Source organism: Rattus rattus, chromosome 3 (genome assembly GCF_011064425.1).
Source record: "Rattus rattus isolate New Zealand chromosome 3, Rrattus_CSIRO_v1, whole genome shotgun sequence".
Taxonomy (NCBI): Eukaryota; Metazoa; Chordata; class Mammalia; order Rodentia; family Muridae; genus Rattus; species Rattus rattus.
The window spans coordinates 40,590,690-40,605,356 of record NC_046156.1 but is presented as its reverse complement, the minus strand read 5'-3'; the positions used below and the strand labels follow the sequence as shown (position 1 = coordinate 40,605,356).

Below are 14,667 nucleotides of genomic sequence, written 5' to 3'. Positions count from 1 at the left end.
AAACTCATCATGGCTGATCTGGTCACATTTTTTCCCTTGACATCTGGAAGACTTTACAAATAATCCAACAACTTTTATCTATAGCACATCTCTCTCACTCACACACATGCACATACACACTCACGCACGTGGGCATGCATGCACATGCACTCATGTGCACTGTGCACAAACACATATACTGTAATGGCTAGTTTGAATTGTCATCTTGCCAAAATCTAGAATCACCCGAGAAGAGAATCTCAATGAAGGATTGCCTAGATCATGTTGGCCTGTGAGCAGGGTTATGAAGGATTTTTCTTTTTTTATTACATTTTTTAAATATTTGTTTATTTAATGCATATTACAGATGGTTGTGAGCCACCATGTGGTTACTGAGATTTGAACTCAGGACTTCTCAGTCAGTGCTCTTAACCACTGAGCCATCTCTCCAGCCCATGAAGGATTTTCCTTAACTGGGTTAGTTGAAGTGTGACAACTCATTCCACTGTGTCTAACACCCTTCTCTGCAGAGGGCCTTAGACTCTGTAAGATTACAGGAAGCTAACCGACTAGTAAGCATGCATTTATTTCTCTCAGCTCTTGATTATGGATGTGACATGCTTAGCTATTTTAAGTCACTGCCGCTTTAACCGCTCTGCTATGATGGAGCACAACCTGAAATTATGAGATAAGATAAACCCTTGCTCACCTAAGTTTTTCTTCTTGGTCAGGGTATTTTATCATTTCAGTGGAGTTGAGAGTAAGACACAGACCTTAAGGCATGTACTCTTAAAGTCGACTACTCACCTGCACATAAATAAACCTATAGGTTCAGGACTGCCCAGGATTTTGAGTAAAATCTAGTATCTACAAGTTTTATGCCAAGAGCTTATAAATGTCACACTTACAAAAAGAATCCTCCTCCACCCCATATTTCACCCAGAGTCTTCTTAACACAGTTACTCCACTTCTGGCATCTCATTTTAACTCAAAGAGAGAAACCAGTCCAAAGATCTGGCAAAACAAACAAGCCAAAATGATATAGATCTGTCTTCTCTGCTCTCACAGCAACAGTGGGAAGAAATTCCTTGAGGAACTGCATCAACTTGATATGGATGAGTTCTCCTTAGCTGAAACCATCCATTGTCAAGGGATTGAAGTTCGCTCTGCTATGTTATTTCAAATTGCCTCGGTAGTAATTCCTTCTTGCTTGAATTTCATCAAGTTCCCAGGACAGAAGCATGACTTCCCTAGACTGTCTTTGTCCTAAATGTGTCTATCACCACAGTGGGTGCTCCAGGCACAGTACTTTGTGTTAAACCAGCATCCTCCCTTGGTTAGTTAATCATTCACACCAATATGGGATTATAAAAATACGGGAGTCTTATGCCTGTGGTTGTTTTCTAAGTCTAGCCTAGGAAAACGTGAGCTGAGTGACTAGATCAACAGATGTGTAAAATATCAATTGTTATACTGTTTGCATTGGTGCTTTGCATCAAGGAAACAAATTTCAAGCTGCCTGGGGTCACCAAAGAATAAAAACTCCGGGGGCGGGGGGGAAAAAAAGAATAAAAACTCCCTTTTTATGCATGTAAATACTCACTTGCCTTTATCCAAAATGAATCCATGCATGATAGTGCAAGCAGATGCTTGCTCGTTATTGCCCACTGACATTTTTTTTCAGTATGTTCTAATCAGTGATTAGGATACTTGTTGTGGGTTCGGTTGAGCTCAGCAGGTCCACAATTTTGAATACTTACTGGTGCTGTCTTACCAGACTGTAAGCATCACCTGTTTCTCCATATATTGTTTCCCTAGGTTATATTGGGCCACCTTGCTAGTAAGTAGACTATAGATAATAGGATGACAGACAACACTAGCAATTGAGTCCTCCAGAAATTGATCCCAAGTTGGAGTAAGGAGGGTAAAAGTTGTATTGGGAACTGGTCCTAGGAAAACACAGAAGAAGAAAAGAATTATTTGCATGCCAGGTATGTAGGATGTCATGTGAGGTTACAGATTTGACACACTTCTCTGTCCCAACACAGAGCAAGCTTTAGGCCATTGATATTCTACTAGAAGAGCTGGAGGTTGGACAGAAATGGTAGTCATTTGTAGAATGATAGTACTGTTATTGGCTGGAACCTCCCTTAGAGGAACATGACCTCAGTTTAAAAGCCAAATTTGAGTGAAGGAGGAGTGGGCCATGAGAGACCACCAGCTCACACGTGTGTAGAGCAGGAGCAGCCTTGGAGGAGGATGAGATTTGTAACTATGGTGTTTGCATTGCAAAGCCTTTTTATATCCTAGTCTGTAACTCAGCACCATCAAGTTAGAGGACTCCTAATAATTAAAATGACGGATCTTGCAATTAACAGGTCCTATCTAACTTCAAGTGTCTGATCCCAGCTCATTTCTTTGATTCATAAGGGGGGGTTCTTGCAGTAGTCAAAGAATTGAAGAGAAATGGTGATAGAAATAGCATCATGAGGGTCAGCCCCCAAAGACTAGGGAACAGGTGAACCTTCTCCAGCTTCATAACCATTAGCACTGTCATTTGGGAGTACAGAGGAAATGAACTTGTTGAAAGGCAGTGGGAGGACCCAAAGGTCATGACAGAGGATGAAAGGAACAAACAAAGAACCCCAGGCAATCAGGAGTCAGAGACAGAGGCATACTGTGCTTGCTGAATCTTCCCCTATGAGGACAATTGCAAGCCTCAGAGACAGATTGGTAATGGAAAGTGTGCTCACCAAGAATGCCAGAGCAGTGCTGCACCAGGTACATGAAGAAAAATGGCAGTAAGTCATAATCCCAGAAACTGTATTTAAAAAATAAAAATAAAAGCAACTCTCCTTCAGTTTGCATGACCATAATAAGCAGGCTCTGTTGTCTCCAGCAGACCCCGAGGTACTGAGGTCGAAGATAAGATAGGGTCAAGGTTAAAGGCTGTTGACTTAATACCATAAAGATTCAGACAGAAGAGGCCATCAGTAGCCTGAGATATTGTGTAGGTTGTCACTGAGTTTCCAGCATTCATAGGGTCAAGAGACCGATGGGTATGGCTTTCTGCTGAATCCTCTGGTTGTAGATATAACCAGAGGGAGTGGGAGAGAGGAAAGGAGAGGGATGGAGGAGAGAGAAGGAGAGGGAGGGGAAAGAGAGAGGAAGAAAGAGGAAGAGATATGGGGAAAGGGAAGGGAGAGGTATATAATATGTATATAATAAGTATATGACTGCTATCTGGAGAGCAGAACCACATTACTGAGTTTCTGATATTTTGTACTGCTTTAGGTACAGGGGGTCTCTAAAAAACACACAAATGACAGGATAGAGGTGGAACTCTGTGGTAAAGCCCTTGCACACCAGGTGACCAGGTGCAAGATCCTGGGTTCAATCTCTAGCCATATATACATATATACACATATATATGTATATATATAATTCATATACATGTGTATATATATATATAATTCTTGCCTGTATATGTGTTATATTTTATACTCACAGTGTGTGTTTGTTATGTGCATCTTATAAAACTATCAAGTTTTAAAGAATAGGGTTTATATTTTATATATCCCTAAATCTCTTTTGTCAAACCCAATGTTTGGCATTTCAAATACTAATTCAGTCGTCCTGAAATGAATGATTTTATCATGCTATTTGACAATTCTCGCATTGTAAATTCTCTCAATTCGACACTATTTCATGAATGCCTACTGTGTACCAGGTGCTGGGCTGCATATTCTGAAATGATGAAGTACAATGTTGATATCCTTTTGAGACTTTTTTCCATAAATAAATGCAAACAAACAAATAAAACCCCTCATATATCTGTTGGCTTTGGCTTTTCTCTTTTCTGAATGTCCTTTTCTTATTATCACACATTTTCCTTATGAGGCCATGTCCTTTTTCACCTTTCAGGGTTTCCTTAAATGTTCTGAGTGATGTAGGTTATTTTACACCATCATGCGCTTTGAATGCACATTGCCTAAAAGTCCCTCCCTCTCTTTTTCGTTTGTGTATCCCCTTAGCTATCATAAGGTTTAGACGATGTTGTAACAACACAACATATCCAATGAATACAGTAAACCATAGAGCTTGATAGATTTTGGCCAATATGTTCATAACACCAAGGAGTTCTTCTAGCACTCTCAAAAATTGCTCTATTCCATTCCCCAGTTACTCTTCCCCAGGAATTAGTTTGGAGCCCAGACTCAATGCTATGCTTCCCACTGATGCACTTTTTCTTTTTGTAGAATATCATATAAATGGACTCATGTATAGCATGGAATCTCCTTCACTTACGTCACTCAATATTCACTAAATTGTGGCATGGTTCCCTGGTTTGATCCTTTTTGTCTCTGACTACTCTTATTAGATGATATTCACTGTACATTTATTTAGTCATATGAATGGAACAATATTGGGTTCATCTCCATTGTGAAACACTTTTGAAGAAGTTGCTAGCACCATTCATACAAAAAACATTTGTTTGGGTCGAAATTACTGTACCTGATGAACTTATAATTAAATGGAATTTCTGTGTAGTTACTAAGCATATGACTACTTTAATAAGAAACTACAAAAATGTAGTTCACAAGGTACTTGTACCACTATGATGTTTAAATAAGACAATTCAGGAAAGACACACACTCTAAGACATAAGTTCATTCAAACCGTCTCCATGACAGTACAGTCTTTGCATTCGCCAGTCCTTTTACCTCAAACAGTGAACTCTGCCCTAGTTTATTGACACAGAAAGATAAATTTGTCTCCTTTTCCTATTACCTTACACTTACATCTGGTCTCATAGGTATAAATGAAGCTGGATCCTTTTATAGTTCTAGTGTACAAGTGATTGCCGAATTTCACTTTAGGGAGCAATTTTGCTAAAGGAGATGATGGTTTAGAACATGATAATGGGAAAGAAAATTAAGACGATGAAATAAGCACTCAGATTGATCTTCGGGGCCCCAGTTCTCTCCATCAGAGAAGGAGACATAATAAAAATGCTATCCAGCTCTTGTCATGTCATGTGAATTAAGACTTAGGAGTTTCTTAGTGGAAAACATTTTATAACTGGTAACATTTTTCAGTGAATTCATTGAAATGCCATCTTCTAAGAAATCCATTTCGAAAAGAATTGTACAGACTGAAAATTACCGGGTAAATTGGAGAGAAATGTTTCTTCGAGTCAAAAACTTCACTTGTATTTTAGCTTCTTGAGAAGCGCACATAGCCTCGCTCTGGAGTGCTTTTCTTTGAAGGGGGGTGCAGGGAAGTGTCACCACTGAGATCTTCAATGATCCAAGGATCACAGATGGCTTCCCAAGGGCCTATGGGACGGAAAGGAAGGGTCTGTGTCCAGGGAGCTAGAGACACTGCAGTTATTAGAATTAGAAGCTTCTGGCATAATTTAGAAAGGGAAGTTTATAGTCATTGTTACACAGTGAAGACTAGGCAAGGGGCAAGTGCAGCATTAGATTTTCTAGTTTGTTTGGCCATTCTGTGAGATACATAGGAAATTCTCCAAGAGAGCATAGATTTTGGGCAAAAGGAGGCTCTTCTCCATGAATACTTCTGTCCTTCCTTCCCTTGCTGCCTTCCATCTTTCCATTGAGTCAGAGTCTATGCAGCCCTTGGTGGGCCCGATAAACACTGAATAGTCAAAGGTGGCCTTAACTATTTAGTCCTCCTGCCTCTAGACTCTCAAGTTCTGGGATTTCATGTATGCACTGCTCTCCCTGGCTTCCATGAAAGTTGTCAAATGGACCAAATGTGTCTCTAGGCTGTGCTTATCCTCTTTGAAGTACTACAAAACTGTGCCCTGGCACCTTTTGTTCATGTGGTACCATTAAAAGCATCATTTGTTCCCCAGGCCTGCCACTAATCCATTAAGGACACAAGTGTCTTTCTGGTGATGATGTCACTTTTATGTCTGCCACAAGAAAATGTGATGGTGTGATGTTGCTTAAAGCATTTTCAGCTGTTCATATGGATAACAAAACAATAAGTATTAAAATGCAATATATATATGTACATATACCTATGTATACATATTATATATATGCACACAGAAATATCATGTACTCCTGAATCTGACCTTAGAATTTAGTGTTAGGGATTGACTTGATTACTATCTATAGAAAAGAACAATAAAAATCTCCTAATCCCATTAGGTATTATGTTTATTAGATTTGCCAAATGAAATATTAAACTATTGGTTTTTAAATAATGGTTCCTTTCCTTCGTTTTCTAATTCATGAAACATTATTTTTTAAACTCTGTGCTTCTAGAATACTATTTATCATAAAATATACCAAGCTGTTCTTAAATCAAGAAATAGCCTAGGTTTATTTAATATTAGTTTTATTGTGGTGTGTGTGTGTGTGTGTGTGTGTGTGTGTGTGTGTGTGTGTGTGCTATTACATATGTGTACCTGTGTGCCTGATCAGGTTGTTCGATCGTCTGGAGCTAGAGTTACAGGTAGTGCTGATGAGCTGCCCATTGTTGTCACTGGAAACTGAACTGTAGAAATCTGCAAGTTTAGCCAATGCTTTCAATGACTGAGTCATCTCCTCTGACCCAAGCCTGGATTTTAATGGCTATAAAAAGAAACAAATTAAAAATACACCAAGTTTCTTTTTTTAGGAAACAAGGATGTGTTTACCCCAACGCAAATGCGTGTTACTAAAGTCCAGAGATAGAGTTTCATATTAAAATAGGGAACATGACCTTTCATAGCCAAAGAACAAAGTAACAAGTCTATAGATCTAACAAATCCACCGAAATGGTCCTGAGGTGAGCTGCAGCAAGGAGGTGTTCTGTGGTTTTCAGATGTCTCCTTGCAGCATTCTTGGCCTCGGGTTTGATTAAAACTCAAGATCCTCCCAGCTTAGTGTGAGGTTTAGCCCACTCTAGAATGTTAGCTTGAATACAATAGTTGAGGTAAATGACTACTGGTGGGCAGAACACAGCCTATGGTAATTTTGGGAATAGGTGCTATACAAAATTTTTAGTTAATTCTTCTTTCATTGCCAGTAATTTCATGCCTTAACACGCATATTTTAGTTTCCCAGAACCTGAAGGTCTTCTTTTTGTTTTATTTCTGTTGGTTTTGTTATTAACTATTCAATTCTTTCTATTATAAAATAGTATCTATTCCTATTTTGGAGGTGGAAAGAGAAATTATTATAAAATATGTAAATAAGACTTGAAAACCTGGTTCATTAGGAAAGTTAAAGCTATCAAAAAGCTATCAGAAAAATGAGAAGGTTGAGACACAAAAAACACATAGTATTTTATTTAGAGCCAAATTTCAAATAAAAAGCATGGAAAAATGAGGAAATTATGAACAGTTATAGTCCACCCTTAAGTCCACAAAATAGATAAAATTATTTATGATGTTATTAATCTTGGGGATTTTGTTGTTTTGTATATATATATATAAAATGTTGGCAGAAAATGTCTTAAAGTTTCTCAAGCATTTAATTCAGATTTAAGCTAACTATGATGATTACTGCTGGGTGGCTTGGGATAGGTTGAAGATTAAAAGACAAATGTATGTGAATACATCAATGTCACAGAATTTTAAGAAGGTCAAATTATGCTATCTCAAAATAGAGGAAGGTGATTAGATGCAATCACACCTATAAGAGAACTGTATGTTTTTGGGAAACTAAACAAAATTGAACAAATTGACAATTTCTAAGTAATGAGTACTAGATACTTGCTTAAAGGAGTCTACCTGTAGAAATCAAGCCAAACAAATCTGAGAAATATTCAGTGCTCAATAGTATTGAAAGCTCTACCAGGTTATTAGTGTTTATTCTATTGGAATCAAATATGATTTAAAATGTTTTAGTAATTCATTTCCGGCTACCTTCTGTATATTTAGGCTATTCAAGTGATCTTTAAATTATTGTCCAATTCTACCTTAAAGAGCACCGTCACAGAATGCGTGCAATTCATATCATCTGGAGTTACTGTCATTTCGAGGCTAAGTCCCATGGAAATTCATAACTTAGAAATGAAAGTCGCGGGGATGCAACTGCCGTCACAATGCCGATGCAGTGGCCATAAATATTTCATGAACACTGCATGGGCCAGGGCAGATCTCCATTTTCATGAGTTAGAATTTGTACAGCTAAGTCTCCCGATTTTACTATTCATAATGCACAGTGTGCCCCACAGAGCATTCCATATAGTGCTTTTTAATATTTATGTTTAATGAAGAAATTACTGTTCTGAAAAGTGAACAGGCTATGCCAAAGATTTCCAGTTGAAAGTGTTCAGTTTGGTTCAACTGAAATAACAATCAACAGGTAATGACCTTGCTGACGTATCTCGGCGTATAAACATGTCTTTTAGAGCAATGTGGAGTGACAAATCGAAGCCTCTTAAAACCAAGGAAAAAGGTTCCTTTAAAGGTCATAACCTTAAATTTTTCATTTTAGACATTTGGTATTAGTTGAAATACCAAAGCATCTTTTAAAAAAATACATAAAAAAACATTAATTACAAATGAGATACTTACTGACTACTTTATAGTTTAAATATATGTCTATTCTCTGGTTTCTTTTGTGCCCCCCCAAAAATTTAACTTGCTAAAATATTACCAAGTTCAATAATGAATTACTGTTGCATATTTTAAGGAAATTTATCTAAGCACGTTATCAGTGCCTGTCAGAATAAATTTTGCATTCAACATAATGAATAATAATAAAATACTATTATGTGTGCTGAAATCAAAGAAATTACTACCAAAAGTTATTTCAATGGGGAGAGTGGGTGTACACCTCTAAATAATACTTGTCCCATGTAAAAAGAAAAGCTTGAAAAACTGTAGAAAACAGGCATAGGAAAATGTCTATTTCTTGGTTTTAAAAAGGAGCATTTTGATATTGTATTTAATTTTTTGTCATTTTGATCAATTCTTACAAAGAGAAGAGTGTTGAAACGCTTCTCTTATCTTGGTAACATTTAGAAAAGTAAGCTAACATCATTGAGCAGTTCATGTGTAAGCCAAGGCTGATAATTCATTTTATCATATGTATAAATTGCATTCAAGTGGGTAACTAAGTCACAGAGTTTCTTTTGAATACACTTCAACAGGAGTCAGTGTTCTCTAGTGACTTTACACTGGATACTACTCACCAGTTCAATTATTTTTTTTTAGGCTTCCTACCAAGGAACATACTAGAAATTCCTGAACTTACAACCACACATTCATATTGTGTTTCTGGTAGTATTTAACTGAAAATGAGACACTTTTTGTTTCCCATTTGCTTCTTCAAAATTTTATTTTCCAAGGACTCCATTGAAAAATTTAACCTTTCCAGAATGGATTTGGACTACCTCTGTAGTGACTGAGGCTTTGAGGAGGAATCTGAGAAGTATATCAGGCAGTTTCTACTCAACACTATTTGTCTTGCACATGCCCAGCTTTGATATTGTTTTGGGACACATTTGGATCACAATTCATTAATTAGGTTCTATTTTTAACTGACCCATTTGAACAGGATCCAGAGCTGGTGAGGAACATCTGTCGCTGGGTGAGACAATCTGTTCGGGTTCCATTTTTTGCCAAGTTGACCCCAAATGTCACTGATATTGTAAGCATCGCAAGAGCAGCAAAGGAAGGTAAGAACTGAGAGTGTCATCAGTTCCCAGTTACCAATGCTGCCCCAGTGGTGGAGCCATTCTGAGGCAGACTCTTCCACATACATATATGTATGCCCATATTGATCTTTTAGGAAATATAAGGAATGTATTACTTGATTTCATAAATGTATAAGACATATGTCTAGTTTTGAAATAGATACAGAATCATATTTGCACAGCTTAACACATGTGAAATATGAAAAAAAAAAAACTACAGTCCCAGCAGAGACCTCAAAAGTTAAGGATGTCGGCTTGTACCAACTAAGTATCAGCTTTTGCATGTGTCATGAGGTTGAAAAAGTATAGCCACATCCACAGTGAAATTACTTATGTGAACCTTGTATTTGTTAGAACAATGCCTAATCAATGTCTTACACACTTTCACAATAAACATCTCTGAATACATAGATCATGGAGCCAATGGAAGGCTTTACCAATTAGGCTTACTTTCATTCCATAGTAATGGCACTCTGACTTGCAAAGACACTGCAAATTACCCAGAAACTCACACTGGTTGGAAAACCTTTACGTCAAAACACCCATCTGAGGATTAAGAGATTGAAGCCAGGGTAATTAAAACTTTAAAAAAAAAATCTAACATTTACGTATAACTGGAATGGTGAAATAAATGCAGACATTTGAGGGTAAGAAATTCTGGGTTGCATGGGCCTGTATGGGTTTCAACCATTCTTCAAGATCTAAAGACAGTATTCATATGTGTTTCATAGGTGGTGCAGATGGCGTTACAGCCACCAACACTGTCTCAGGCCTGATGGGACTGAAAGCTGACGGTTCACCCTGGCCTTCGGTGGGCAGTGGAAAGAGGACTACATATGGAGGAGTATCAGGTGGGTTTGACTCTTTCCATCTTCTTTCCTTGGCCACTGCTAGAAGTCCAGACATGAGGGGCAATAAAGAGTGTCATGCATTTTATGATCTTAGATTCTGACATTACTCATTACTGATAACTATTCCTAATTGATATGATAGGTCAAATTAAGTATGAGACTCTAGTCACTACTGGATGTGTGAGACCGTACTGCAAAAGGACCATGCTGCACCTCTTCTCCTCTGATCTCTGCTTTCCTCAGTTTTCTCAATAGCATGGCTATATTGCCCCTTATTAGTAAAAGCTAACACCACGGCCTCTTGATAGGAAAATGTTCCTCAAATATAATAGCTTTTTTTTATAATCTTATATCAGTTTCTATCCTTCCTAGACTCTTAATATCACCTGTTGTATTTAAAATACCATGATTTCACAACTCAGAACAGAGCATTAAAACACAGTATTTAGCTTCAGCTGATGAGACGGCAGGCCGACCTCACACTTCTGCATATATATTTTTTTCCTCATCCTCTTCGACTTGGATCTGAAAAAGAGAGAGAGAACTTTACTTCCAAGGTCCCTTCTGGTCTTGTTGCCCTCCACACTCTGTTGCTGTGACAACATGAACTCGGCCTTGCAGAGACAATGCTGTGAGGTTCTTGACTGTACTGATATGGGGATTAGTTTCCTTGGTGATAGAGAAATTGGTAAATATACATAAAATAATGGTGCCCCACTGTTCAAGAAAGGCCTTGCTGAATCGTACCAAAATGCACTTTCAGAAGAAGGAGGATTGGCAGCCCAAGCCTTTCCTATGTGGAAAGTCTTCCGTGAGGTTAAATCATAGCCACGAGCCAAGGTGAAGCTACAAGGACACGGGATATGTTATGATTTCAATTGAATGCTTGAGCCACCATATCTGAAGGAGGAAAACTAACAGGCAGCTTCTGCTTAGCCCCCGTACTATCAAACAGAGCCTTAGCTATCGCTGTAATGTGGAATAGCACAGGCTGTGTTAGCAAGGGCCCTAGTAAGAGTCAAGAGACTCTGGAGTGGGGCCTTAACGTATGCTACGTTTTTTGTCAGCTCGTTTCAATTTTTCTTCCAGGCTGTCATGTTGACAGCAAGAGAATAAAGGAGGTCACAGAGGGTGCTGAGCATTAAAAATTAATAAAAGAACTATTGAGGTAGTATTTTATATAAGTAACGCCGTTCACGTTTTCTCATTTAAGCCGCAATTTCGGAATACTTTCCCCTGCTATAACTCAGTCTAATAAAACTATGAAATTACAGCATTAGAAAGAGTCTTTCATGTTTCAGTCTTTAAGCATACATATACTGAACACAAGCTGTACCTCAGGGCCTGTTAGCATTTGCAGGAAACTCCATTTCTGAGATTTATAAATACATATATAAATATTCGCTTGGGCTATAAGCTCAGCTAAGCTGGAGTTGGAACTCTCATTTTAAACAACAAAATGTCCCTCACGTTTTTAAGGGGCTGTCCCTCATTTCTAATAGATTCTATATTAAATTCATCCACATTGCACAATCTGTTTTGAAAATAGCCTTTCTCCATTTGGACAAAGCTAATACAGTCTTTCTCTGTTAAAAGAAACACTTGTTGTAGTTTAAAAGAAATAGGACCAGAAAAGCACATTAAACTGGTAATGATAAGATGTTTTAGGGCAGAAGCAAGTGCTATCACAAAGTATCTTCAGTTCCCATCCTACAAAACCTAGCCTTGAAAAATTGCAGGAAAAAAAATCTGCTTCAAGTTCCAGCTGAATTCTTTTCCTGCTTTGTTAGATATGGTTGTCAAAAATTCAAAGTAGAATGTAGAAAACCGCACAAAATATGCTGGAAATTTTTACGAGATTTAAAAACAATGGCGCCACACATGGCTAGTATCTGCCCAGAGGCTTTCTCAGAATGCCAAAGTGTCAACTTTTACAACCATTTGAGCTGAAGTTTTACCAAGTAGAGCTGAGTGATAGTTTGAAGTGACCACGTAACAGCGGGTAGTTATACTGCCAGAGAAGGGTGCTTTCCCTATGTTATCCAGTTTATTATCCAAGCTTTATATTTTGTTTGGAATATTATTTCTGGAATTGGAAATAAAAGGTATATGTTGTTAAAAATATTATTATTAAGAAGATATCTAGCTGTATACTTCAAATTTCTTCTGTAATTTTTTAATATTTATTATTTATTACGTGGACATGTGGATTTATTCAAGTGAGTGTAGGTGCCCGAAGAAATTAGAAAAGGTCATCTGATCCCTGGAAGGGGAGTTAGCATGGTAGGGAGCCTCCAGATGTGGGTGCTGGGAGTCTCTCATGTCCTCTACAAGAGCAGCATAAGTGTACCCAGCCATCTTTCCAGGCTACAGTTAATTATTCTTTTTTTCTTTCATTTTTGGGGGAGTATTGCTTTTTTTTAAATTTATTTTTACTGGGAGTTTATTCCCCTCCCAGTCCACCCCTGAGGATTCCACATCCCATACCTTCTCCCTGTGCCCCCTGCACTCCCCTCCTCCTCCACAAGGATGTCCTCACCCCACTGACCCCACCAGAGTTCTAAACTTCCTGGAGTGCATCTTCTCTGACTGAGCCCAGACCTGGGAGTGCTCTGCTGTACATGTGTTGGAGGCCTTGTCTCAGCTGGTGTATGCTGCCTGGTTGGTGATCCAGTGTCTAAGAGATCCAGGTTAATTGAAACTGCTGGTTCTCTTAGAAGGTTGCCCTCCCCTTATTTGTTTAATTTTTACTACTTTGAGAATTTTGTACAATGTGTTTTAATCGTATTCATACCCACTCCACCCCCCCCAATCCATTCAACAATTTGTCTTTTTATTTTTTAAATCTATCTAGATTTAGTCTACACCAAAAATTCTTGAAAGTGTGGTCTTCCACTGGATTATGGTCCACTTAGCAGGGTCTCTTAGAGAAATCTCCCTCCATCCCACCCTCCTTATCTCCCTCCCTCCCTCCCTCCCTCCATCCCTCTCTCTCTGTCTCCCTCTCTCCCAGCAACTTACTTGTGATTGTCCATAGCTCCTGGGTCAGGGGTAGGGTTGCTTGCCCACATAGCCTCTTCATGCTGGGATTTGGTCTGGCTCAGGCTTGCACAGGTTTTGCGCACACTTTTGTAACCATTGCGAATTCATGTATGCAGCTGCCTTGCTATGTCAAGAAGACCCCGTTTCCTTGTAATTGTTAACTACTGCCTCTGGCTCTTAATCCCTTTCTTCAGTGATCCCTGAGCCCTGGGCTTAGGGGCTGTCGTGTGTTCCATTTAAGGAACAAAGGGCTGTAATGCCCACTGGGAAGATGGCCTCAGCTAAAAAATGTCAATCAAATTGAGCTGTTTCTCATATGGTTATTCTGGATTCCAAAGCACTGTTTTTCAAATGTTGTTTTCCAATCATGTATGTGCTGTATAGACTTAAGTTTAACGATTTTAATCGACATAGTTTAATGCTTTATTTTAATTATGTGTGGGCACATGAGACTGTGTACTTCAGTGTAGTGGTTATAGAGCTGTTGAAGATCTAAGATCCCTTGGCATTTGTGAACCTCCTGATATGGGCGCTGGGAACTGAATTAGGGTCCTCTGTAAGAACAATGTTTGCTCTTAATCTCTCTGACCCTTGCAATCGACATTAAAAATAAACCGGGGCAAATCCTGTAATGAGTGTTATTGGTCTATTTCTTAATTGTACATGTATGATACATGTATGATAAGCATGTATACATCATGGAATGAAATGTGCTTCACTGTGGCTCATGTCAAATTCCTTTGAAGTTATACTGTCCAGACAAAGGTGCATTTCTTATGTAAGAGAAGTCAGTATTTCTGTAATTTAGATAATGTCTACTTGTTACAGTTTAAAATACATTAGGAAAGGGTTTTATACTCCATTCTGAGGGCATTGCTATTTTAAGACCTGCATATTTTCCAAACGTACCTGTAGAAGATCAGAATCAGAATGTAGATGGGGCTCAAGGACATGATCTAAACTCATAAAGGGATGACTTAATAAACAGAAAGTCAATCATGAAAGAAATGCTCAACAAGACTCGTGCTTGAAGGAGGAGTACAGTAAAGGCTGGATTGTAGATCAGGTAATTAAACAGTGAGGAAAGGATCAGAAGTCATGTTTAATATGCATAAGAAATATTGTCTCTTGA

At 38.3% G+C, this 14,667-nt stretch overlaps 1 protein-coding gene across 1 annotated transcript in view; it reads left to right on the top strand.

Annotated features, from left to right (window-relative positions):
• Dpyd (dihydropyrimidine dehydrogenase) overlaps positions 1–14,667 on the top strand; it is an 813,096-nt gene that overhangs the window by 559,778 nt on the left and 238,651 nt on the right. The window contains exons 17-18 of the mRNA XM_032896921.1: positions 9,504–9,624; positions 10,374–10,493. Of these exons, the coding sequence (XP_032752812.1) occupies positions 9,504–9,624; positions 10,374–10,493 (241 nt within the window). The remainder of the gene's footprint in view (positions 1–9,503; positions 9,625–10,373; positions 10,494–14,667) is intronic.